The sequence below is a fragment of the Poecilia latipinna genome, unplaced genomic scaffold (genome assembly GCF_001443285.1).
Source record: "Poecilia latipinna isolate Pla-1442-1.1 unplaced genomic scaffold, P_latipinna-1.0 Scaffold517, whole genome shotgun sequence".
NCBI lineage: Eukaryota > Metazoa > Chordata > Actinopteri > Cyprinodontiformes > Poeciliidae > Poecilia > Poecilia latipinna.
The window spans coordinates 69,056-96,103 of record NW_015113133.1 but is presented as its reverse complement, the minus strand read 5'-3'; the positions used below and the strand labels follow the sequence as shown (position 1 = coordinate 96,103).

Genomic DNA, 27,048 nt, shown 5'->3' with positions numbered 1-27,048 from the left:
CTAGAAGTATGTTTGTGTCGGTGAGTCTTGATTGCACTGGCCAATCAAAAGCAGCTTTTTATTGTCGTTGCGGTTTTGAAGTTTCAACCATTTCCATTCAGAATGTGGAAAAAACACACATACCCAGTATAATAGATTATTTTTTTCTATTCCTGTGAGCACCAGTCAGGCTTGTTGCTGACGTTTTGGAATGATACCCATCTTAATATTTAGAATAGTCAGATTCTAAATATTGAGAAAATGAAGGGGGGAAAATACCATGTTTTTTTTTTTTTTTAAATAAACACTTCTAGGGAGAAGTACAAGGAAATGGTGAAGGCCTGAGGGTTTTCCATGAACTCAGTTGCCCTTAAAGGTGCTTGGAACTGTATGCCTCTGTAAAGGGTTTTAGTTTGTAACATTTTTGTGTTGCTCATACTTACTTTGATTTGAAAAAAGGCAATGACTCCTTTAAATATGTTCTACAAAGTCCTTTTCTCTGTTTTCAATTTCTCTCAGCTGCATCACTGATGGTTCACTAAAGGGTCAGCATTCTGTATTTTCCTGACACGTAGTGCCATTTTTAGAACAGTCAAGTGTTCAGTTGTTACAGAAATGCTACATATATCAAATATGACCTGAAATTTGACTTTTTAATTTACTGCGTTGATATTGGGCCTCAGTCTCTAAGAAAGTTCTGCTCTTCCTGAAACTCCGCCTTCAGGAAGTCATCATGACTTGACTCCTCTACTAACTCTTTAACAACATTTTCACCAGCGTTTCACTGAGAAATAGCTCATATAATGAGCTCAGCAGATGCTCAGTTTCACCAGTTCTTTAATTGCTGCTGGCTAGTCTGAAGGAGCTGAGTGGAGGAGCAGCGGGGGAGGGAGGGACACACTGTGAGGCAGAAGCTTGAAAACTGCAGCTCAGGGGAGGAATTCCATCCTCGAAGGCGGGGCTAGGTCCAGTCAGTCATTTTGCACAGCTGAATGGTTGCCATGGAGATGAAAGGATTTCTCAAACATGCATGAAAGAATCAAAGCAACGCTCCAGGGATGTGGGAGTAACATTATAGCATGATGCAAAGCTCAAAAAAGTTGATTTTACATAATTCTGCGTCTTTAATAAAGCAGACAGTGTTTCAAGCATGTACAACTTCAACCAGACTTATTTAAGAAAAAAGAAACAAAAAAGGAGGTGGTGTGCTCATTGTCCTATTTCTTGTGGAAGAGCACTCACAGCAAAACGGTAATAAATCAAATCCAATTCCCTGTCTTTTATAAGATTACCTGTTTACTGACAGCTGAACATGCATCACCGCTCACCAACACTCGCTGCAGGTTATGCATCCACATGTGTTTGCATAAATTTTTAATCACGCCTGCCCGTCTCACCCAGCAGCAGGATGAGCGTACCTCCTGCAGCTTCAGAAACCGGCAGCCCCCCCACCCCTCCTCCCTCACCACCAACCCACTAACCCCCCTCTGCACCCCCCCCCCCTCTCCCAGCACCCCACCTTGATGAATAAGTAAACACATTGAACCAGGCAGAGAAGCAGTCGGTAAAATTCCCAGCTGGAGGCAGGAAGATTTGCTTTCTTCTGGAGGAAATGTTGTTTACTTGTTGAAGATTTCACTGCTTACTTTCTGTGAACTCAATTAACATTTTCCTTAGAGTCTGGATCCACGCATCAGCTTTAATTCTGCTCTGGAGATTGCATTACACAGCCTCAATCATACATGGAGCAACCGTTATTAAAGTATGTAAAAAACAATTTGTCTCGGTCTTGACTGCTGGCAAACACACACATACATATATATATATATATATATATATAGTAAAAATTGTGTCCTTTCTTTGTTGCATTGCTGAATGATTCAGGAGGCAAATTGACAAAAGTAGAGGAGAGTGTTTTTCTGGTAGACTGTCTGTATGGTCTTAATAGGGAAGGCTGTAGTGAGAACCATTAAGTGTTTTCATTCTGTTTTTCATTTTTCCTTTCAAAAAAACCTGCAGTTGCTTGTGTAGAGCTGTTGTTTACGTCGCCTTGGAGACACCAGCAAATTGTCTGTTTGCTTTTTTTCGAGCGGTTCGCTTATCTTTTCTTATTCTTAACACATCTCCAAATAGATTGTTGTGTTGCTTGTTTCTGCTGAGCTTGTACGTTTAAAATGACATCTTAAAATCAAAACATGAGCTTGAAGTCAAATGCAAAAACAGTATAATAGAGCAGGAAAAGGCAATGTGAATATAGAAATGTACAGTTGTTGTCTGAATGGGCCCAGTTTTACACTGGATCCTTGTCTCTGAAATTCCACAGTGGTTTATGTAAACAAATAATGCAGTGCTATGTCAACCACATAAAGCGGTGAGGTGAGTGAATCAGCATCAGAGCAGACAGAGGGTCTGCACAGTGTAGCATGAGACTAAGGGTGTTTTCACACCTAATAGTCCAGTAGACTCTTGAGACCAAAATAGCAACATTTGTTACATTTTCAGCTGGTGTAGTTCACATTCGCTCTGCACTGTCAAAAGAACCAAACTCTAAGAAAAAAACTGTTTACTTCCTTGCCTGAGGGGGCCGCAGCACCAAGAATCACTGAAGGAAACGACACAGAAAACGTCTGAACAAGAGATTAGCTGTGTTCCCATAAAAATTGGCACAAATCTTTGTTGTTATTGTGCTGTTGTGGAAAAAAGACACAATCTCACAATTGCCATGTTTCCATTAAATAAGAAATGCATCTAAAATCATTCCTCAATAAGCTCATTCACAAGATGTAATTAAAAATCATGGCAACTACGGATGTCCCTGCCATGATTTCCAAACTTTTTTCAAAGATTTTTCAGTTTCAGTTTTTTTTTTCCAATTTCAGACTTTTTTTTCAGTTTTAAAATATTTTTCAGTTTCAAATCTTTTATTATTATTTTTTTCAGTTTTATTTTTTTCCCCTTTTGAACAAAGTTTATGGCCCCAATTTAGCTCCATAGTATCGATCTTACCACGGTAGTATCAATCTGATACGGATATCAACTTTATACCTGTACTGTCGATATTTTGGATCAGTCTCCCCGCCTCTACTCTTGTGAGAGAACTGCTAAAAACACTGCTGGGTTAAATTAAAATGTTTAATGTAAGTGTGCTAGGAGTATGAATATTCTTAAGTTTAACTGTAATTGATTAAACACAGGCTCACTGCTGCAGAGCTTCTTACAGGAGCAACAGGAGACATTTTACAAGACCAAAAATCACCTTCATCGTCATCATAAACGCCTCACTGCAGAGAAAACTCACTGAATCCTGACAACTACTGATCAACAAAAACTCAAGTTCTGATTCATCTTTTAATTTTTTCATCTTTTTTTTCCCACCATGAAATAAAAAAAAAATTGATCAATATCCAAACCAAACATAAGTAGAGAATCCTGAATCAGTCCATCTGCATTTTCTCATTTTGACAAGTTGATGCTTCATGGCCGATAACTCTGGAACATGTGATAGATCTTCTTCATGTTGTAATGATTCGAAACAGAACACACCATTTAACTGTAAAATACGGGGCGAAATTACACATAGCTGCCTTGAAACACAGGAAATTGCATTTCAAATTTGCACAAATATGAGTGATTACTTCTAGATAACAGAAAAATTTGGAATTTGATTTTCAGCCTTGGATCCAAAAGGCTGACATCTTCAGACAAGCAAAGTAAAGAGCATCATAAGGAATAACTGTATTCAAATTTTCAACAAATTAGACTGCAAAAATCACATGCGTGTTATTTTCCAAAATCCTCCATCAAAACCTGCTGCCTGCTTTCCTGCCACACCCACACACACACACACACACACACACACACACACACAGAGCAGCTCACTAGTGTCCTTCTGGGTTCATGCACTGTCTGGATGTCAACAGGCAAATGAACAGTGCTGTTTACCAAATGGCTTTGTTGTTCGGCACACAAGCTTATTAATTCGGCATCTCATTACAGGCGCCGAGGAGCCGTTTTCCTGGAAATTAATTGCATTTTTTATTTTTATTTTTTTTTGGGCATGCTCTTGTCATTATCATTCTTCGCTGCATATGGATTAGCTGTGACCATAATAACCCTAAATATTTCTATTACAGGAAGCCTAGTCAGGGTTGGAGCATCAGCCAGAGGCGTGACCATGTTGGTGTGAACACACACGCTGAATTTCAAACAGGAGCTTTTGTGGAAATCAGGCTCCAGGTGCTTCCTGCTAAACAAATACAGCGGCCAGCAGTTAGCGTAGCGCTGTCGATTCAAAGTCTTGAGTGTTTCTGAAACTGGGACGACGCTTGCTAATTTTACACGTTTAAATCATCCTGAAGTACGGAAGAGGATTAGGGCCACTGATAAAAAAAAGAATTCTGACTTTAATCTCAGAATAGCAATGGGCTATCGTTTATCGTGATAAATTTCCTGTCATGATAAGATTTTAATTTGTCATTGTTGCAATAAATTCCAATTAATGTTTAAAAACCTCTGAAACTATCCATGTTGTTGGGATTCTTATTTCTACAATCGTTCACTTTATCAATAAATAAATCAAATCAATAAATATCAATACATTTAAAAATATAATTAAATGTAGTTGCTGTGTGCATTTTAGTGATAAAAATTACACTTGTTTATGTGACTGTCCCAAAGAAGTGTAGTACACAGAAATATGTTTTTCAAGAGCGTCAAGAGCTTGTGGGGATATTATTAAAAAGTAGTAGTTTTTGTCGTCACTTTTATCATTATCACCGTAGTACTGCAAAATATCGTGATAAAATTTTATGTCCATATCGCCCACTCCTATCTCAGAATTTTGACTGTGACACAGAATTAGAATTCTGAGCTCAATCTGTCAAAATCCATATAAATAACCAAGGAGACTTCAATTAACATGTTACTATAAGAAAATAATATGAAAAATAATCACATAGCAGTTTGTTCTTTGCTATAGGATTTAAGACTCTACAATTTAAACAAATCTGATTCTGGAAAAAAAAAAACATCGGAAATCTATAAAAAGTCCAAATTTGAACTTTCTTTCACTTCCCCTAATGTCCTTCTGTACTCCAGCTGTCATAGCAGCATAGTGCTTAACACTGCTGTCTCAGAGGGTCCAATTGGAGCATTTTTGTGCTGAGTTTTTATTAACTCTTTGGTCTTTTATTCTGGCTCTTCCTGTTTTCTTCCACTGCCGCTTGTTGGATCAACTGGAGATCTTTAACTGCCTTCAGTGTGAGTTTTAGCATGGGCCTTGTTTTGGATGGGTGACCTGTCTGATCGGTGCCCTGCCTGTCGCCCACTCAGGCATCGGCACAGTGAACAGAAATTCATCAGAAACTCGGCAGGCAACCGGACCGGCCAGGACAGCTGACCCGCCTGGTAGGGAGGGGACTGAGAAAGCTGATCACTGAACAGACTGTAGCTAAATGCTAACAGGTCATGCTAGTAACAGTCTTTCATGTGAGGAGTACTCACCTTTCAAATCCATTTATAAAAAACACTTACATTCTGTCTTAACATTGAGTTATATCACTGTTGTAACTTTTTAAAAAACTAATTTTGTTTCTTTTCTAATCTAACATAATTTTTCAGTCCATTTATTTCACTGTTAAAGGAGCAGTGTTATGTGTTTTTCAGGCATTTTATCATTTTACAGCACAATCAAGTAACATTAATGGTATATATACCAAATATGAATGAAATGAAATTTGACTTTGTAATTTAACGACTTGAAATTGGGCCTCTGTCTCTTTAAAAACTTCTGCTCTTCATGAAACTCCACCTTCAGGAAGTCATCACAACATGGCTCCTCTATTAACCCTTTAACAACATTGATTTTTTTGTTGTTGTTGTTGTAGTTTTTTACCAGCGTTTAACAGTTCCACCAGGTGTTTGCTAATTGTTGCTGGCTAGTCTGAAGGAAGTGAGAGGGAGAGAGCTGCTCTGTGAGGCAGAAACTTGGAAACTGCAGCTCTGAAGAAGAGCTGCATCTAGAAGGCGGGGCTAGGTCCATGCAGGCGTTTTGGACAGCTGAATGGTTGCCATGCAGATTAAATGATTCCCCAAACATGCAAGCACATATTTTTCATGAGGGAAGAACATAATATGATGTAAAGCGCAAAATAGTTGATTTTACATAATACTGCTCCATTAATATTCTCAGATCTAATTATATTTTTCAATGGAAATATATATTTTTTTCAGTTTCGTTTTTAGCTTTCATACCTTTGGCCCCATATGTTTTTAGATCTGAAGGTTGCCTCATCAGAAAAATGTATGGACATTTTAATTGAACTTGTTTTCACTGGATTCACATAAAAGTCAACAAGACAATTGTAATAGTTATTCTGATTCAGTAGTGACAATAAAAACCCCTCCACTATATTTTCTTCTATGAATAACTGGTTATGTAATGAAGTCTAACAAAGTCTTATGGCACTGAAAAAACAAAATTTTCTCCACACACACACACACGCATGCACATGCCCACACATGCATACACACACACACACACGCGCAAGAGACACTGGAGGGTAATGACAACAGGTGCACAACGTTCTTTTTTCAGTTAGAGGAGGTCATTAAAAATTTATCATCTTAATTTCTGTTCCAAACTAATTATCCGAACAAGCCTAAATGAGTTTGGAGGTCTCTCCAACAGTTGTTGGCATTAGTATCTCTAACACTTTTTTTTTTATTATTATTATTTATTTATTTTCTGTTTATTAGATGTCATTTGAGAGTTTTAAATTCAAACAACCAATGCAAAAAGCCAAGCTTTTGGCTTTGTGATTAAAATACAATAGAATAACGGACCAGAGCCTGTTCATATGTAAGACTTGGTAGAGGAACAGTTGAAAAATGAAAACTAACTTCTACCAAATACTGACAGCTAGATTAAAATATTTATCATTACATAAACGATACCAATAAACAGTGACCCCTTTAAAGTGCCACCAAAAGTCACACAACACCGGCCCTGAAGGACCGGAGCTTTTCAACAAGATGATGATTATTATATGTTAGAGTCTGATAACGACCGGTTTGCTCCACATATTCAACACAAACAAGATTGTTCCCAGGTTATAAATACCTGTAAATTATGCAGCACAGAGAAAATGTACCGATTAAAGATCAGGTCTTGAACAGGAGGTGCAAAGTGAGGATGATAATAATAATAAATAAAGGCTGTGAGCTGAGAGCTGTATAGAGAGAAAGAAGTGAGTTTATCAGACCTCTGTGGGCTGCACCTAATCTCTGCCTGAGGCTATGAGGAAGCACAACATGTGGAACAGAAAAGATATTTATTTTATTCCACTGCATTGATTTTTATCCTTTTTAAAAATGTCCAGAGCACATCTTGGTTCTCTGTCCAGTTTAGCCACTTCAAACCGCTCTGGCTGATCTCTAGCCAGCTGTAAGATGTAAGTGGCAAATTAGAGGCAGAAACCTCTTCACATTAGCATTGGTTAAAATAATCTGATCTCCGTTATCGGCTCCTGCAGTTGCAACAAGCTGCTCAGTATTCAGGATTAAAAGTGGGCCTTCGGCCCCCGAGCTAACACAATTCTCTTCTTCTGAAGCTCGGCGCTGGCGCACAGCAGGCCTGCCGTACATGTAAATTGCATCTGGAGTGTATTTACCTTTCAGGTCAAAGACGAACATGAAAGGCTTCTGCGGCCCCAGTGGCGGCGACTGTGATGAGGATGGGCTCGCCTCAGCAGCCAGCGCTTTGACCCACATTAGCTCGCTGCTCCAGGCCCGTAGGGAGGCACAGCAGACACGACAGTCTGTACAACTCTATGTCCTACTGAGTCGTTGTAGATGGAGAAAACAACCAGAGGAGTAAATTGCCACGAAAAGATTTTTGAAATTTTGAGATTAATTTTCAAGGAAATATTCGAGCTCAAAAAATCAAGAGTTGGGCAGAAAAAAACATGTAAATCTCTGAGTTGGGAATGTCAAACATTTTCTACAAAAACACAAAAATGATTGAATTTGAAAAGTTGAAAATTTGCTGGTAAAAAAAAAAAATACTAATCTCAGAAATTTTCTAGGAAAAAACCATGGAAATGTCTGTTTCAAAAACCGATAATCTTCAAGTTTTGGAAATTTGTCACAAGTTGTACGTGTTTTACTTTTTCAATTCAGAAATTTCTAAGGTTTTCTTTCTATAACATTTCTGAGATTAATATATATATATATATATATATATATATATATATATATATATATATATATATATATATATAGTCTTATATAGTAATATATATATAGTCTTTTTTCAAGGAGATTTTCAACTTTTGAAGCTAAAAAAAATGTCAACATTTTTTCTACAAAATTTGTGAGATTCCAAATATTTTGAGAATTTTTTGGTGGATATTGACTCCTTTTGTTTAATCTACAATGACACCATACACCATCGCAAGTCTGAGACCCACATCATGGGTCAGACTATATTTACTTGGTTTCTACAAGAAAAGGTTTGTAATCTAAAATGAATTTTTAATAATTCTTTAACAGCCCTTGTCATGGATCTCGGATCACGTCTCTGTTGTGATGATCTGCTCTGAAGTAAAAACCCAAACAGCCAGAAGCCGAGCCATCTTTATTGTTCAGACTCCACTTTGATTTGAACTGTGAGGGAATCAGGAGGGAACATCACTGAGTCAGTCTGACTTTATTTATTCAAGGTGACTCAGCTGGAGGCAGGAGAGAAAACGTTCAGAAAGCGTCTGTATGCATGAGGTTAAAAATACAGAAACTTAGAGAAGAAACGGACGGACGAATGACTGTGTGTCCTTTATGTTGTGAAATGCTGCTGTATTTTAGAGAATATTGTGTAAAGTTAAAATTCTGTGCCATCTGGATAATGCATTAAACATAAATTGTAATAGAATTAAACTAAGACTGTTTTCTTGATTTTTAGAATGCATCTTTTCACTTTTTTGCTTATGATTTAACTCTTGTTTGTGGATTATATTTAAATCCATTCTGCTTCTGTGACAATGAAATGTTTTGTGAAGTGCAGGTATATGTAGTGGTGTGGTGGACACACTTCTGCTAACTGCAGAGCTAATTTTTCTTTTAGCGCTTTAGTTATTTGCTAACTTTGAAAACATTTGGCAAGCTTAGCTTCCCTTAAAACTAATTTACTGGATACATTCTAAGCGCTAATTTACTCGACTGCTTCGTAAACATACAGTTGAATAAAATTTGACATCCATGTTGAATTTTTGTTGTCAACAGTTAAAAAATATTCAAGTAGTTTATCTTCATGCTTTTATTTTGAAGTGGGTGAAGGTTGTTTACACAGCTGTTTTATTTCCTCTCATCATGACATTTGTTTTGTACCCAGAATGCAACACTATAACTGTTGTCTTTAAGAACACGGCTGAATTTAGCTGTTTAGCGTTAGCTTCTGCTAAGCAGGAGTGTTTTAGGGTTAGCACAGCTAACGTTTTAGCTAGTGGTGCCCACAATTTTGTGTATGAGTCTGTTTGCATAAATTCTAACTTGTGTGTTTTAAAGAAAATCTAAAATTAAATTTTTAAATTTCCTTCCCAATTGGGGAAAAAAGAAAAAAAAAAAAAAAAAGAAAATACAAAAATTAACATAATATTTATCACCATGAAGAGTGGCTGCATGCCTCCGACCTGAGCTCTTGGCTCACTCTTCTCTCTCATCTGAACCGTTTGAGTCACATCTTATTGTCTGTGTCTGTTTTGAACCTGCCACCCACTAAGGGCAGAATCGACCTATCATCTTGCCTGACTCACTCTTTCAGACGGTGCCTGCCCGGGATGTGAGCGGTGTATGTGCATCTGCTACGAGGCCACCTGCCGTTATTCATAATGCCTTCTGAGTTTCCTCTCAGAGAAGTTGACAGGAGAACGCTGGCAGTTTTAGTCCCAGAGAGAAGGAAAGCTGTAGAAGCAAAGCTGCAATCAGTGATCTATTTATATCAATTTATTAATGCTGCATTATGTAACTTTTATTAAAATAACTATTGTCTTTTAATTTATCTATGTCTTGATGGTATAAGACAGGTAATCTATGAAAAAATCAAGCCTTCTCCCAGTTCTCCTAGTGCTAACTGCAGAAATACACCACTCATTCAGAAACAACCAATCAGAGCCAGAAGGAGGGTCTTAGTGCTGTCAATCACTCTTGTGCTCATCTCCTCCCACTCGCTCTTTGCTAAGTTACAATTTAACAAAGAGTTAAACTTTGCTAGCTCTTTTTGACGAGCTATGACAACATAACCTGCTACAAATGCTAAGGGTAGTTAGCATAACCTCTCATGACGGAGGATAAACCAGTTTTCCCGTATGGGTACATTGTACATTGTTTCTCAACCACTAGTACATTTAGCAGCGTACAGGAGGATGATTGACAGCGCCAATACTCGCCTCCTGGCTGTTATTGGTTGTTTTGCAGACTGGCAACAGTAGCTCAGTTAGGAAATGGAGGAAATTGATTTTTTTTTTCACAGGTTATCATATTGTCAGACATGGTGACAGTTTGAATAAATACGGGGGGAAAAAACATATTTTTATAAAAGTTACACTCTGCAGCTTTAAGTGTGGAAGTCCAGGCCACTTTTCAAAGTGGAATTATTCATTCTGACTCGGTAAAGGAGGTGATATTTCTTCTCTCAGACTCCCGGCAGCCCAGTCCATCCCTCCACCATTAACCACCTCTAGCTGCCTGCATTCATCCAGTCGATAACAGGATCTCTCCATGTGCGTCCCTCTGTCTCCACTGCAAAAACCGTCCCATCCATCATTTTCTGACCAAACGCATTACACGCAGGGTTCTGCTGAAAAGGCAGATTCTGTTTCAGCATCTCGTCCCGTTCCACTCATTCCCCTCTCCAGGGCGTATCCTGCTCATATCCCAGTGTCCTACTGGTTGCCAGTGCTGCACAGTGGTTTTAAGTTTCAAAGGTCGAAATGAAAAATTTACTCATTAATTTTTCCACAATAGCACTTTCATTACAGGCTGTTTATTAAATCTTTAGCTCTCCAGCCCAAAGCTTATCTCATCTAACCTACTGCAGTCTTTCTGTTTTTTTAGCAAATCACAGCTGACTTGTGTATCCGTTTACCTTTCATCCATTCTCACTTTTCACGTTTAAAATGTTATTTTTATTTTTTGTTTCACAATTGGTTAACATTTTATATTTTTATGGTGTAAACTGCCAGCAGGAATTAGCAAACATTTGGTGGAGCTGCTGAGCTCATTATAGGAGCTACTTCTCAGTGTAATACTGATTAAATGTTATTTAAGGGTTAAGAAAGGAGCCATGTTATGATGACTTCCTAAAGGTGGAATATCAGAAAGAACTGATGTTTTAAAAAGACAGAGGCCCAAAGTCAAGGAATTAAATTACAAAATTTCTTTTAAGTCATATTTGTTTTATCAGGTGTTTTTATAAAAACTGATGCTAACATAGTTATTTGATTATAAAACGACACTCTGAGCCTAGAAACACTTAATGCTGCCACTTTAAACCATACAGTCTCCTCAGGTTATTATACACCTGGAGTTTTCTGTCAATACACAATAAAACAGTTTTGTCTATTTTTATGTATTCATGATGTATGAATATGAAGAATCTGATTTAATTAAGCAAACGGTGTAAATCAAACGTACAGTGTATCGTCTGAAGTATTTGTTCTCCTGCCTTCACACACATATGAATGTGAGCGATGACTCCTTCTTAGTCCATCAGGTTTATTACGACCCAAAGGATTTGTTGTAGCTTCTTCAGATCAAGATGTTGCTTTCTACTCTTGAATCTTGAATTCTGATTTTACAGGTCTGTCAGTGTTCAGGTCTGGATGCTGTGGGGGAACTTCAGCCAAAAAATTAGGTCAATCACAGTCAATTAATTTTTCCACATAGGGCCAGGTTAGTTTAGATACGTTTCTTTTCTTAATAAGCAATATTAAATGTTTAGTAAACTGCATTTTGTATTGTCATAACTTCAAATATGGAAGTGTGACAAAAGAAAAAAATCAGAAAAAAAAGAAAATCAAGAAAAACAAAGTTTCTTCAGTCAGAGGCGTCTTCCAATTCGAGGTAAAACAGACTGCTACAGCAGGATCCTTCCTGTCCACAGACATCAACGTCTACAACAGCTCTTTGAAGAATCTCAAGTTAATAATATTTAATTCCCCTTTGGGATCAATAATTACTTTTGAATTGAATTGAACAGTTTCATTTAATTATCTTACCTGGATCAAAATCCAAATTTATTTGCAAAAGAATCTGAAGATAATTAAAAATAAAAATAAAAATAAAAAATTCAAACAGAAATTTCTTTCATGGTTTTATTCTTGTGTATATCCTAATTTTCAGTTTTGACTTTCTTTTCTAAATGTTTGAAAAGCACCAGGTTAACCTGATTGGACCAGTTTGGTTTCCATCTAGCTTTGTGTGCAAACAGCCATCGCCAGCTGTTTATCATTTTTAAGTGCTCTACTGCATTTTTTTTCCCCTCCTTTTCAGAAAAGTTTCAAACAGCGACTGTGCGTGGGCCCCATCAGCTCTCATTTCTTTTATTCTTTCAGTGAGACTCTGGTTAACGCGCAGTGAAGAAGAGCAACTCTCTGAGGATGTATTACTATTTGAAATGCAGATGCTCATTGGTATTCTCCTCTATCTGTTTTTTTTTTTTTTTTACAGCCTCTAATCTAAAATGACTCCAGTTGTAGAAATGAGCTCCCTGGGCATGCATGCTGATAATTTGCTGACAAAAAAAAAGAAAAAGAAATAATAAAATAAACACCTCAGCAGAGTAGCATTTGAAGTAAAGGCAAATTGTCCCCCCCCACCCCCCACCCCCAACTCTCCACTGCCACCCCAAACCTCAAACTTGGGGCTTATTTATCCCGCCGAACGCAGCTTCATTTCCATATAAATGTATGTGACCTATAGGAGGCTTGTTTGTTGCTCAGATTCAAGGAGAGAAAGCAAACAAAAATCTCATTTCTTAGAAGGATTCTCCGTGGCGGAGTGAGCGGGCGGCCATTACGGTGCCTTGTTAGGTATTCCTTGCTCGTCTCAATATCAGATTTCGCAGGCTGCTGTCTCAGATAATGGTGTGTGTGAATATGTGTGTGTGTGTGTGTGTGTGTGTGTGTGTGCGTGTGTGTGTGTGTGTGTTCCTGCCAAGGCTTTCATATTATTGACTTGTGACAGCCGTCATTGTCTTTCTACTTTACTCCCTCAGGTGCCACCGTGGAGCTTTTTCATGACAGAAAGCCAAAACAGCTCATTTTCTCCAGCAGATGGAGGACACTCTGTTGGTTTGAATGGAACCTGAGTGACGAATGAATGAATGATAAGGTTGTTTTTTTACTTTTAGGACTGCGTGTCTAAAGGTTCGATTTTTTTCTGCATATAGTAAATAGCTACCGTACCGTGAAATGCAGATTTCTTCTGTTTTGCTGAACAACCAGCTCTCTCTGGTGTTCTCTCCCATCTTTTGCTGTCGCCATTTTGCGGACTGACGTAACGCAGCATTTTACCTGGTGCCTCCAATCAACTCAAATCAGAAGTTTCCAGTCCTGACGTCATCATCTGGGCTTTCCTTCATTGTTTAAAGAGGTGGCAATCACTCTGTATGTAAACTTTTGAGTTTGAAGACATGAATAAATGAATATGACATATTATTTTTCTCATTATTGTGGCATTTAGCAAATAGAAATAAATTGGGTTATTCTAACTTACCTAAAACCAGAGAAGTTTGGTCTGATTTAACTTCAGTGAGAAAAAAAAAGGTGAATGTGTTTTCTTATTCGATGAATGTAAACTTCTAGTTACCGCTATATTTTTACAGAACTTCCCATCAAAAAATCAGTCCAGTAAGAAATCTGTTTAATATTATCATATCTCGGTCCAGGAGCGTAAATTTCCTATCAGAAAATCCATTTAAGAGCATCTGGACAATCATCTGGCCTGTAACAGCAGAACAGATGACTGACGTCTCAGCTTGTGAGCGGATTAACGAAACAATCCATCACCAGCAGCCATTTAGCTTCATCCAGTGAAAAACCTTCAGATCAGCCTTCTGCATCGGCCTCAGCCCCCGACGGTCACATCTGTCATGTTGAGTAGCTCATCAAAACGTAATTAAAGATGACAATCTGTCCAGGCTTTGATTGATGCCTCGGGGTTGCAGCTGATTATTATTCTGATTAACGTTAGAATAATCTATTTTGATAGATATGAATAACTGGCATCCAACCATAAAGACAGGAGTTGTACAGGATAATGAGGAAGGATGATGGAATACCTTTGCAGATTCCTTTATTCCATTTTTTTTGTTCTTTTTGCCATTTTCTGAGTTTTCAGTTCTTTTTTTTTTACTTGAGTTTTTCTTCAATCTACAAATATTCAAAAAGATTAAATATCATTTGCACTGATGTGTCTCATATTCATGCAACAAGTTAACAGGAAATAAGTGTACGTGTTGAGATCTGACTAAGAACCCTGTGATTTTGATGATTGGCACTAAGCTTCACAGATCAAAGGGTTTAAAGTTTTTATATCTGCTGGAGCCCCAAAGGGATTGATAGAACATTTTAAAGGAAGGTTCTGTAAATTTATAAAACATCGTCATAGCAATGGGGCACCGTTTGTAAAGTTACACTATCATTTGGCTCACTTAGCCTGTCGTAGGAGAAACACATATTTTCACCATATTAGTCATTCATTTATAAATATCATGGTTTCAAACTACTTACTACCAAACTAATAGCTAGCAAGCTAAAGCTATCTTGCTAAATATTAAGTTAGAAGCTAAATATTTAGTGAACCAACTAAAAATGTAGCTCCAAACTAAGTATTTAGTTTGAAACTAAGTATTTCAAACTTAATAATTAGCTAGAAACTTAATATTTAGCTAGCGAGCTAAATGTTTACCTCCACTTTAAAAATTATTTTGCAAGCTAATAATTTGAAGCTAAATATTTATTTAGCAAGTTAAACATTAAGTTAGCTAAAAAAATTACCTCCAAACTAAGTATCCAAGTAGCAAACTAGATATTTAATTTTGAACTAAATATTTAGCTAATTATTTAAATTGGAGATAAATATGAATATGTAAACTAAATATTTAGGTTTCGAATTAAACATTTAGTTAGAAACTGTGACATTTATAAATGAATGAATGAAATTGTGAAAATATCAATCTGAAAAATGAACTCACTTTTTTTTTCTTTCATGGATGGCTATATAAAACAAATTATCGTTGTTAATATTTGACTGTAATTTTACAAATGGCTGCCCATATATAGCTCCTTTCCCTCTAGTCTACAGATGTCAGATCACACTAATCTGTTTTCCTACAGAAGCTCTGCTTTCTAGCTACCACGGTTAATGATGTAACCAGCTATTCTATTCTATTACCACCAGACATTCTGGTACTACAGATTTCCTTACAACTATTATTTTAGTTTTGCTTCAGCTACCTTGCAGGCGTCCGTCTAGCACCATCATTTAACTGACCTTCTCATTAAAGTGAATCATATTTTCACAGATTCTTATCTTTAATACTCTGTGGCAATAAAAGTCCAGAGCTAAAAAAGGAGCTGAAACAAAAACCAATACTATTCCCACTTACATCACTTCTCTTTATTTCCCAGCAGTCACAGCTGTGGTCATGAGGCTGCTGTGGAAGTCCGTGGACAAGATGAGGTGTTTGAGAAAACGATCCACACTCCCCGTCCTCACCTTCCTGCTCACCGCGCTGCTCTTTTTCAACCTTTACATGAATGATGGTTACGTCCTGGTACGAGTCTCAATTTGGAATCTAGTGTCTAAAACCTCTGCCAGTGTCGTTCCTTGTTGATCTTTTGGGGTTTTTTGTGCTTTAGGAAGGTGAAAAGAGGCAGCTGGGAGAGACTTTGATTCATCCTTCAAGCTCTGACAGATATGTGCACACATTCAAAGATTTGTCCAATTTCTCTGGGAGCATCAATGTGACGTATCGCTACCTTGCCGGGATTCCACTGTCAAGAAAAAGTAAGCAATATGCCAGGCATGCAATTGAAACCAGATATTTACAGAAATCATATAAAACCATTTATAACTTTCTTCAAAGCCAGAGGTTTTAAATATATTTCCTCACTGTTTGGCAGAACTGCCTTTTAATTATTTGTTTGGATCTCCGTTAACAAGCATCTCAAAGTATTTTCCTGGAATTTTGACCCACTGCGTAACTCAGTTGGGTTTTTTCTCCAAATGTGGCAATTATAGAGAAACACTTAGATTAAAGGACATGTCTCCAAAAGTTAAGGCTTATGTTCTTTTTACAATGTACTTTCAAAAAGTTTGTGGAAATATCTGGTTTCAACTAGATATCATCTTGAATATGTTTGTTGCCAACTTGAACATGAACATTTTATTTGTGAGATTATAAAACAGATTTTATTTCAGAGTATCTTACCATCGGGTTGGCATCTGTCAAGAGAAAAAAGGGAAGCTACCTCCTGGAGACAATTAAATCCATCTTTGACCAGTCCAGCTATGAGGAGCTGAAAGAGATTGTGGTTGTGGTCCACCTGGCGGATTTTGACCTGGTCTGGTGTGAGAACGTGGTGCAAGAGATCACCAGGAAGTTCGCTCACCACATCATAGCTGGCCGCCTCCTGGTCATCCAGGCCCCAGAGGAGTTCTACCCTTCTCTGGACGGCTTGAAGAGGAACTACAACGACCCGGAGGACAGAGTCCGTTTCCGCTCCAAGCAGAACGTCGACTACGCTTTCCTCCTGAACTTCTGCACGAACCTGTCACACTTCTACATGATGCTGGAGGACGACGTGCGCTGCTCCCGGAACTTCCTGACGGCGCTGAAGAAGGTGATAACCTCCAGAGAAGGCTCCTACTGGGTGATGATGGAGTTCTCCAAGCTGGGCTACATCGGGAAGCTGTACCACTCCAGAGACCTGCCCCGCCTGGCTCACTTCCTCCTCATGTTCTACCAGGAAATGCCTTGCGACTGGCTCCTCATCCACTTCCGGGGCCTGCTGGCTCAAAAGGACGTGATCCGATTCAAGCCCTCGCTGTTCCAGCACATGGGCTACTACTCGTCCTACAAAGGCGTGGAGAACAAACTGAAGGATGACGACTTCGAGGAAGACTCCATAGACATCCCGGACAACCCCCCGGCCGGCATTTACACCAATATCAACGTCTTTGAGAACTACGACGCCACCAAGGCGTACAGCAGTATAGTTGATGAGTATTTCTGGGGGAAACCTCCCTGCACCGGAGACTTTTTCATCATAATCTTCAACAAATCAACAAAAATTAGCAGAATCAAAATAGTGACAGGGACGGAGGATCGGCAAAACGACATCCTTCACCACGGAGCTCTGGAAGTAGGCCAGAAGTCTGTGGAGACCAAACAGGGAAGACAGTGTACATCCTACATCACATTAGGAGAGTTTAAAGTGGGCAACATTGAGATTAATGATGTGGACCACAAGATTGGCTTTGACATTGAGTGTGTCAGAATAGTTGTCACGGCTAGTCAGAAAGAATGGCTCATCATCAGAACTATCAGCCTCTGGACCACACCGCCTGTCGGTCAGTTAATGTAGGGATGTTGAGGTCTTTCTGTACTTTTTAGTTTGATACAACAAGTTCATTTTGGACTTTTACAGTGCTGTAAATTTAAACCGATCCATATTTTCATGGGTTGCTTAAAGATTTGTATATTTTCATTGTGAAGCATCAACAACAGAACTGCTGTGTACATAAGGGCATTTGTAATACAATGTTCATTTTCTGAGGATCTATTTATAAAAGAATATTTACACATTGCTGGAACTGTGTGGCTTTTTTTAAGTCGTGCTAGTAATTTTAAGTTAGATCATAGATCTTTAAGTTTTCAAAAGTGTAAGACCTTACTTTAAAGAACATAGTTATTTCCCAAAATTAAAGGGTTTTTCAGCGTTTGCTTTGTCCTTTACTGCCATCTGGTGGTACATTACAAAACTCAGAGATAATTTTCAAATCAACATGTTTATATATTATATTATATTATATTATATTATATTATATTATATTATATTATATTATATTTATTATCTCGAAAGAACATGCAAACTCCATGAGAAAAAAACATTCTATCAGCCGGTCTATCAGATATGATCTTAAATTAATAGTCTTTGGTTGCACCATTACACAATGTATAAAGGTTCGAAGTATTGGAATATTTGAATTTGTTTTTATAATGTCATAGAAATACAAATAATAATAATAACTATTATTATTATTATTATTATTATTATTATTATTATTATTATTAAATTCTAATACAATAAAGTTAAGGGGACTAAGAGGAATGAATACGTTTGTGCGGCATTACATGACAACTTCACTAGGGTTGACTTTTAATCATGTTTTTTCTCTCTCTCCCGCAACATTTGTTTCCTGTTGCGGCAGGAAACAAATGAGACCACAACTGCCTGAAACGTCTTTCGACAATTTACTTACAATTCAACGGGTTAAACCACATGAACAAGGAGGTAAATTATGAACAAATATTGAAAACCTTCGAACAGAAATTACCCAATTCACCTGCGGCGAACAACGAAGTGACGGTGATTGCGTCATCAAGCCGCGCCGCTGTGTGTTGTTGTGTTTGTCAAAGCAAGTTCTCAGCGAAGGGAGCAACGGAAGACTCAACTTTTTGGATTAAAAGAGTGGTGAGTTTGAATAACGTAATATTCTCCGTCATAATTTCCAATATGGTGACACCGTTTCTTGTTCGTTGCTAGCATATAGCCGGTTCGCTACGGTTTTGAAGCAGAGCTGCTGCTTATTGCTAGCTGATAGCCTATCAGTAGAACTTCGAATTTGAACCGAGGTTCGGTTCAGTTGAGTTTGGTCCGAAATTAATGTTTTAAAAATGATAATAATTGGAACTGGTTAGCTGGAGCTGAGTTCGCTTTGTAGCTTATTTGGTTTCAAATGGTTCTCAGTTGGCCAGCAATCTGTATACAACGGTCCATTAACATATTGATAGTAATAAAATGTAATTTTTTTAAAACGTAGGCGTTTATTTACAACAGCCGCTTAATAATACATGTGTTAGTAAAGTTTTAGATAAACTATACAGACTTATTTACCACGGGGCTGCATAATATTGGAAAATCTGCCAGCTGAAATATTGCTGAATGTTGCCATTGCATCAAATGTTGGTACATTATCTACATTTCAGTCATTCTTCGCCTTCTCAGCTGTTATTACGATGTTACTGACATGATAGACTTTAGTTTCTGGGCTATACCATCTTATCACCTGCGTCAGGTGTAAGCTCCATCCATTTGAGTAACTCTTCATTCCAACAAAGTCCTTTGTTACTTTGTTACACACTGACATTGTTATGATTGTACAATATTGGTTCATTGTGCAACCCTAATTTGTTGGGTACAGTACTGTCGGTGTTTTCATGTCCTGAATGTTTTTGGACAGCCACACTAAAGGTGTTTGCAACAAACCACACAACTAAGTAATGAGTTACACACACCTATTATCCTCTCGCAACCTCACAGCTGTAAATATTGAAACTATTCAGGATTTCTGGGCTCTTAGTTTTACTAGACATAGAACAAGATATGATTACCACAAATCTGAGTATCCGTTAGTGTTTTGTATATAATTCGGGTTTTCCCCCAGTGTATTATAAGCCTGGTGGGCCACCAGGATTTACTTGTGCCTCCACTAGGCTAAGAATTGCTTATTTATTTAAGTTTTTTTTAACAATGTTTGCATATTGTAGGATGTTATAGTTGGTGTTCAGGTATATCTTCCAATCTTTCAATAATACATAATTATCAAGTGATATTTTCAAATTTCCTGCCAACTTTAAACATTTTTAAATCAAAAACACGACGGGCCGCTGGATGAATGACTGCCCTAGCACCCAACCACCAGGCTTAGCAAGTTTTCTGGGGGAAACCTTGTAATTTGATATAAATATCTATAATATGATCTAAACATTATTTTTCTAAAACTGGAAAGCAATCAGTATTCCAGTATTAGATATTCTTGTATCTCATATATTTCAAAGGTGCTTGTAGCAGTCTGTGTTGCAGCAAATCTGAAGAAGCTTCTGCCTGAAGACAGTCTCATGAAGAAGCTCAGGGTTATTCACGATGTTCTTGATTTTATGAGATTCCTGCTTTGCACCGTCATCTCCAGAGGTTACACAGTCGTCCACACACACACACACTCCTTCAGTCTCACACACTGTGATCGTCATAGAGACGGGTGATTGCTCGGGCCTCCACCTGTGTTTCTGACAAAGCAGATGAGAATTAAAATATAAATAAGCTTGTCGGAATAAGCAATGACTCGATTAGTTGCACAATAAATGAAAATGAGCTCCATCATTTCTGTTCTGATAATTCGTATTTTTTTAAAGGAAATTTTGTTCACTCCATTTTATTTCTGGTGTGAGTTGTAAGCGCTTTTTATTTAATTTTTTTTTAAAATTATCTTTGGTTTTTATGTTTTATTTAAAATATCTTCCAGTTCCTGTGTGGAATGTTCTGCACAAATTTAAAGTTTATTCAGAGGGTGAACTAGCATTATTATGCCATTATCAATAAATGACTTGAAAATGGTCTCAAAACAACAACATTGCAACAATCACCAGGACAATTTATTATAAAAGGTGTTATTGTGACAGACATAAATATAAAAACAGAAAACAAATGCCTCATAAATTGAGTAAATTACATATTCTTAAAGTGCAGAATATTATTCAGTTTTTGTTTTTATGCTCTATAGATTATTATAATTTTAGCCAGCTGATTTTAGCTGATTTATTAGTCGATCTATATTTTGTTCTAACTTGCTAGCAGTCAGCTCCTTAATTGACATGCCACTAGTGACTGGCAGTTGTAGTTTTAAAACCCAGTTGTATACATTTTTCATTTAATTTCATTCAGTATGTATTTTCACAGGACCAAAAATAATAGAAATTCAGCCGTTAGGCTAGAGGTGGTACGTTTTCAGCCTCCCCACTACGACTGTTAATGTTTATCACAAATATTTCAAAACAACAGAATCTGACCTTCCTGTAAGTACAGGAAGTGTGTGGCTGCCGGCTGCAGTGTGAACGCAGCCTTAGAGGACATTTGATCTGTTTTAACAAGTTCGCTTTGCCAGCAGGTGCTGCAGAACTGAATGAAGTGCTGCCCCCTGCTGGACAGTAAAGTGCTGCTGCTGCTTCCAGGATGGGACAGCAAATCTCAGGTCAGATAAACCATCTGCCTGAGAAGCTGGTGAAACATGCTGGACTGGTCCGAGAGAGCGGCTACCTGACCTATGAGGAGTTCCTGGGCAGAGTGGCTGAGCTTAATGACGTGTGAGTCTCAGCACTGGCTCTGTCGTTTCTCTGAACATACTAATAATGCTCTGTGGACGTTAGTCTGCAGACAGGAAGCAAGATTTCGCCACTTTATTTTCAGTTCTTAAAATGTAAAAAAGCTACGAAGCAGATCAATGGGGGGAGGGGGGTCAGTGAGAAAATGACTCAAGATTTTAATGTTTCATTTAGTTTTTCCACTCAGACAAGCATTAACAGCTGAAATGTTAACAAACTAATCAAGGAGGCCTACTCTGATAGTCTGATACAACGGTGTGCATTTCCACCAAAAAAACTCAAATACTGAAATTAATATAAAAGATATTCTAGTTTCAAAAGTCGAAAACTTTTCGTGTCTTCTATAAAATTTCTGATCTCAAAGTTTCTCAAAATGCTCGACACCAGTTCGACCTGGGCCTCGGTGTCGAGTTCTGCAGGCAGACTCCTCTCTAAGAAACAATTCTGTCATTTTCATCCCACGTTTACGTCAGTGACAGCCGACTTTGGTACTTCGGATGAAGTTTGTCGGAAAGCCTTCAGGTTGAATCTGTTTTATTTGTTTACGACGTTTTCTCTCCTCTCAGGACGGCCAAGCTGGCTGCCGGCCAGCAGAAGCACCTTCTGTTTGAAGTCCAGCCCGGTTCTGATGCTTCGGCCTTATGGAAGGTGGCCGTTCGGATCGTCTGCACCAAGGTGACATCCGGTGCTGGTCCACATTCCACTGTGTTTGAATTCAAACTTATTTCACAAAGGATGCCACACCAAACAATGCTACATGCTAAAAACAGAGCAACCGTTGTTTTCTTGCAACAGGCTAATTTTACAAACCCAGTCCTTTGTTGGACCTTTTGATTTTTAAAGAAATTAAAGTGGAAGATTTCCATCACACATGCTCAGTTACTGTGACTATTAACAAAAAGAAAAAGATGAAAATGCATCTTAGAGAAAAACAAATTCTCCACAACTGTTTCATCAGAATACATCAGATCGCAGTAGAACTATGGAAATGGAATATATAGATCATCCAGTAGGACATTGTGCATGTTTTAGGTTTTTTTAACTGTTGTTGATGGGTTTGAGTTTGTTTGTCGTCTCTCAGATAAACAAGGAGAGCGGAGTGGTGGAGGCGTCTCGCATCATGAACCTGTATCAGTTCATCCAGCTGTACCGGGACATCACCAGCCAGGCGGCTGAGGTTCTGTCAGCAGAGGGCGCCGTCAGGGGCTCGTCCGCCCAGCTGCCCTCCACCGACTCCTGCCAGGCCAGCATGTGGATGGGGAGGTCAGTACACAGGAAGAGGCTCTTTTTCAGCAGGGAGCTTTCACAGTTTTAATTAGTAGGGAAAAAAAAGTTTTAAACCATATGTCGTTTCCTTTGAAGTGTTCTAAAGATATAAATAGTTTTGCAAGGCGCTGTAGAGCTGAAGTGGTGTGTTTTATTGAGTGCAGGGTGAAGCAGCTGACCGACCAGGAGGAGTGCTGCATCTGCATGGACGGAAAGGCCGACCTCATCCTGCCCTGCGCTCACAGCTTCTGTCAGAAATGCATCGACAAATGGTGAAGCTTGCTTTGTTTTTTTATTTATCTTTTTCACACGTAAGAACAATAAGATTAAAACAGCAACTGTGAGGCGGTGCACTTTTACAAACTTTTTTTTTTTGTCCTTTAAATCTTTAATACAGAGTCAGAATAAAAGAAGTCCCCAAACGGGTCCCTCAGAAGCCCCACAAATTAATGTAGGTGTGCTAGCTGTGTCAGGGTTTCCCCCAGAAAACCTGGTGGTCGGGGCGCTGGGTCAGTCATTCATTCAGCAGCCTGCCGTGTTTTTGAGTTAAAAAATGTTTAAAGTTGACAGGAAATTATAAATATCACTTGATAATTATGTTATTGGAAGATTAATGCCTGACTATTAATTGACTCTTAAGTAATTCTGACTATTAATTCTTAAAAAAATGCAAACGTTTAAAAAGAAAAAGAAACTAAAATAAATCATCAATGCTTAGCCTGGTGGAGGCACAAGTAAAGCCTGGTAGACCGCCAGGCTTATAATGCACTGGAGCAGCGTGACTGCTGATATAAAGGTATTGTTTATGCCGTATTCATTTATTTTGGCTTCTCGTTGACATCGTGTGACGTTTTCTTCGTTGGCAGGAGCGGCCGCAGCCGGAACTGTCCCATCTGCCGGCTGCAGGTGACGGCTGCCAACGACTCCTGGGTGATGTCCGACTTCCCCTCGGAGGACGAAGTGGTCAGCTACATCCTGAACCTGGCCGATGAGGCGGGCCACCCACACCAGCCTTAACACACTGCGCAGAGTAAGGGAGGCCTAGCCCTTCACCTAATTAAACACACAGTGACACTTTGACTGGGAGAGCTTCATGTTCCACGTAAACAGCAACCAGTCGGGTCTTATTTGTGTTTAAATAGCAGACACCATGTTACTGTTCAAGGCCTCAAATTCCCAGAATGCACTTGGCAGCCTGAGTATTCCTCCCTGTGTTCTGTGTCGTTCCAAACTGGACTGTGCTCCATAACACACACACACACACACACACATATGCAGCTCTGGTGAGAAGTTCACATGTACCCATCATCAGCATGAATCATTTTGGGCTTTTAATGATGAATCTGAACTGGTTCAAATATACATTCAGATACAATTCAGATGAATTCATTTTCAGAAATAGTTTGTGGATCCTAAGGCGAAATTAAAGGTGCAGTTCTATGTAAAATGTACCTTTTTTGAGCATTACATCTTGTCATGTCATCATGTTTTTTTTTTGTTTGTTTTTGTTTTGTTTTGTTTTTTTCATTAAAAATGTAACTGGAGTGTTACCTTGATCCTTCTATGCACATTTGGTTGCCTTGGAGATTCAGTGATATCATTCAGCTGTGCCAAATGCTTGGGTGGACCTAGCCCCGCCTTCGACGACACAGCTCCTCCCCAGAGCTGCAGTTTAAAAGCTTCCGAGCTTCTGCCTCACAGAGCAGCCCTCCACTCAGCTCCTTCAGACTAGCCAGCAGCAATTAGGCAACACCTGGTGGAACTCAGTATCTACTGAGCAACTTCTCAATGAAACGCTGGTAAATAGGAGGAGCCATGTTGGGATGACTTCCTGAGGGCGGAGTTTCAGAAAGAGTGGGAACTTTCTTTTAAGTCTTATTTGATATTTTTGTCAATTTTATAACAACTGAAGGTAATACTGCCTCTCTAAGATTCTTCATAGAGTTGCCGTAGATGTGATGTCTGTGGGCAGAAAGGATCTCCGGCTTTTCAACAATTTTCAGAAAACAGTAAAAACCAAACAAGACTCTCACTGTGCAAGAAATTTCTATTTGTTTTTTATCTGTAATTTGGATAAAACTGTTAAAACACCCATGCAGATCTGAAAAAAAGTTAACTTTACTAGTCTTTAGAGACCTACAGTACTGTAAGGATACTCAATCCAATTAAAAATATTAGTTTATTGATCCTAAAGGGAAAATAAATACTTATATATATTGTATTTTAGGCAATAAAATCTTTATTTTCTTATGTAAAAAATAAATGTAATTATTTATTTGCATTATTTAATGTATTTCTAAAGGCTTAACTAAAATAATCATACATTGCAGCCCTAAATCAACAGAAATATGTTGTATTTTGTTGGCTTTATTCAGCTCCTATATGTTTTTTTTCTTTTGTTTTTCTCGCCAGTCGATCTCCAATCTTTAAAAAGTCTGACCTGCCGATTCCGATTTTGGACAATTTTTTTTCGTCTGAGAAGTTGCTAAATGTCGCGGCGAAGTTGCTAAGCAATGGGAGAAAGACCTAAAAGCCCAAAATGAATGACGTTCATGCTTCCATCAGGTCCTGTTTTCTGTTTTCCTGCTGAGTTGTAATAGTTTGGGCCGAGTTAGCTGAGCTGTAGCGCCACTGAAACCAGAACTGACCGAAACCTGATGTTGCCTTCACTGTCCTCTAAAACAGGTGGTAATATTTGGGAGCATATATGCGAGTTAGAAAGCAATATTGTTCCACTGTGTTGGAATGACTTGGATTAAACCACTTTGATTGCCGAGTCAGGAGGCCCTGTGGCAGATCGTCCTTCTGGAAGCCATTAACTGTTAAGTCGCAAAAAAAAAAAAAAAAAAAAAGAAAAAAATCTTGGTTTTCCCATTTCTTTTCCCCCCGCAAATCAAAATCAGGCACATTCCTGTTTTCTGAACTGCCAAAGAAAAGTGATTTCGTCAAATTTCTTTCCCATTTGCTAAAGCCCTGCATTTTTTCCCCACTCGGTCCCAAATGAGCTCTGGGATGTGAAGCTGTGAGGGACATGATTCAGATTTTCCTTCAAAAAGTGTTTTGGATGAATTGGTTTGAACTTTAATAGAAGGGGTTGGCTAACATGACAGCTTTTCTCACTCGGATAAAATCCTACTTTGCTTTCTAAGATGTTCTTGTTTTTTTCATTGTACTTACGTGTGTACATAGAAAAATATACTCTATATTATTGTATAAAAATAAATGAATTCTCATCTCTATAAATATGTTTGCATGAGTAAATCTGCTGTTGTTTTCTCATGTCTGCTGGTACCAAGTTTCCTTTGAGGCAGAAATTCATTGGGTTCTGTTTGAGTATTTCTGAGTGCTTCCTGCTCTCTGGTTAATTAACTGTGATTTATGTGGAGAACACCCGACCTCAGCTTGACGATTTCAAAAATTAAAACCATACTATGATGGCGTGTCATTGTAGATGGGGTGAAAAATAGGGAGTAAATTAAACTCAGAAACTTTCTCGAGAATGTGAGCAAATTTCTGAGTTTGAAAGTTGAAAGTTTGCTTGAAAAAACTCAGAAATTTTGAGGTTAATCTCAGAAAAGGAGAAAAACTTGGAAATTTCTGAACTCTGAATGTTTCAAAAAAATATTTTAGGGAATTTGCCACTTTTCAAGCTCAGAAATCTCCACATTTGTTTTTTTCTGAAAAATTTCTGAGATTAGTCTCAGCAAATTCAGCAAATGTTTGACTTCAAACTCAGAAATTTGTAAAGTTTTTTTCTACAAAATTTCTGATTGGTGAAAATTTACTCCTTTTTTCCCATCTACAGTGGCCCTAATATCCCACTGTACCAAGTTAAAAGTCTAGTTTTTAATATAGTACTGTCTGTTTCAATACTCACTTTAAGAACACATTAAAAACACCATTCTAAAACATTACTGTATTAAGTATTATTACTTAATACCATAAACCATTCTTTAAACTTTTAAACAATGTTTTATGTTTAAACATTGTCATGAACTGAACATGTATCTCACTTTTTAAAGCTGACTTTTATCATTATTTTCTAGTTTTATTGCTTGCATATTTCCTGATACACGATAGCTCTGATTGTGAAGTATATATATTCAGTCAGATATTTCTATTTCACAAAGATTTTAATGAATTCTGTGTTGATATGAATTCGTAAAAATGTTTTGATGGTGAGGTTTTGATTTGATCACTGAGCTTTTTTTTATGTTCTCTTAAATTAGAAACGTTTTTATATTTCTATTTTATTTTTGTTTTCTGAATGTTGAATAAAGTTGTGATTCAATGCATTTAATAATTTTAGTTTGCACATATCTGTTGGTGGAACTGCTGCACATATCCGACACTGTTGATTTTAG

General features: G+C 38.0%; 2 protein-coding genes across 8 annotated transcripts in view; both read left to right on the top strand.

Annotated features, from left to right (window-relative positions):
• LOC106952455 (alpha-1,3-mannosyl-glycoprotein 4-beta-N-acetylglucosaminyltransferase C-like) overlaps positions 1-17,847 on the top strand; it is a 43,684-nt gene extending 25,837 nt beyond the window's left edge. For 3 of the 6 annotated variants that reach the window (XM_015040562.1, XM_015040559.1, XM_015040558.1), the window contains 3 exons: positions 15,663-15,808; positions 15,894-16,041; positions 16,456-17,847. In XM_015040562.1, coding sequence (XP_014896048.1) covers positions 15,680-15,808; positions 15,894-16,041; positions 16,456-17,621 — 1,443 coding nt within the window. In that variant the 5' untranslated portion in view covers positions 15,663-15,679 and the 3' untranslated portion in view covers positions 17,622-17,847. Of the gene's footprint in view, positions 1-12,317; positions 13,638-15,662; positions 15,809-15,893; positions 16,042-16,455 lie in introns of those variants that run through there. The other 3 variants (XM_015040563.1, XM_015040561.1, XM_015040560.1) reach the window with 3 other exon arrangements.
• A 622-nt stretch (positions 17,848-18,469) lies between these two features.
• Positions 18,470-23,764, top strand: rnf141 (ring finger protein 141). 2 transcript variants are annotated; one of them, XM_015040564.1, is made up of 6 exons: positions 18,470-18,731; positions 21,205-21,400; positions 21,985-22,093; positions 22,500-22,681; positions 22,849-22,956; positions 23,551-23,764. In XM_015040564.1, the coding sequence occupies exons 2-6, from the start codon at positions 21,270-21,272 to the stop codon at positions 23,699-23,701; spliced, it is 681 nt and encodes a 226-aa protein (XP_014896050.1). In that variant the 5' UTR covers positions 18,470-18,731; positions 21,205-21,269; the 3' UTR covers positions 23,702-23,764. The 2 variants fall into 2 exon arrangements, with proteins under 2 accessions (XP_014896050.1, XP_014896051.1); XM_015040565.1 differs by having other exon boundaries at positions 21,202-21,400.
• The last annotated feature ends 3,284 nt before the right edge of the window (positions 23,765-27,048 follow it).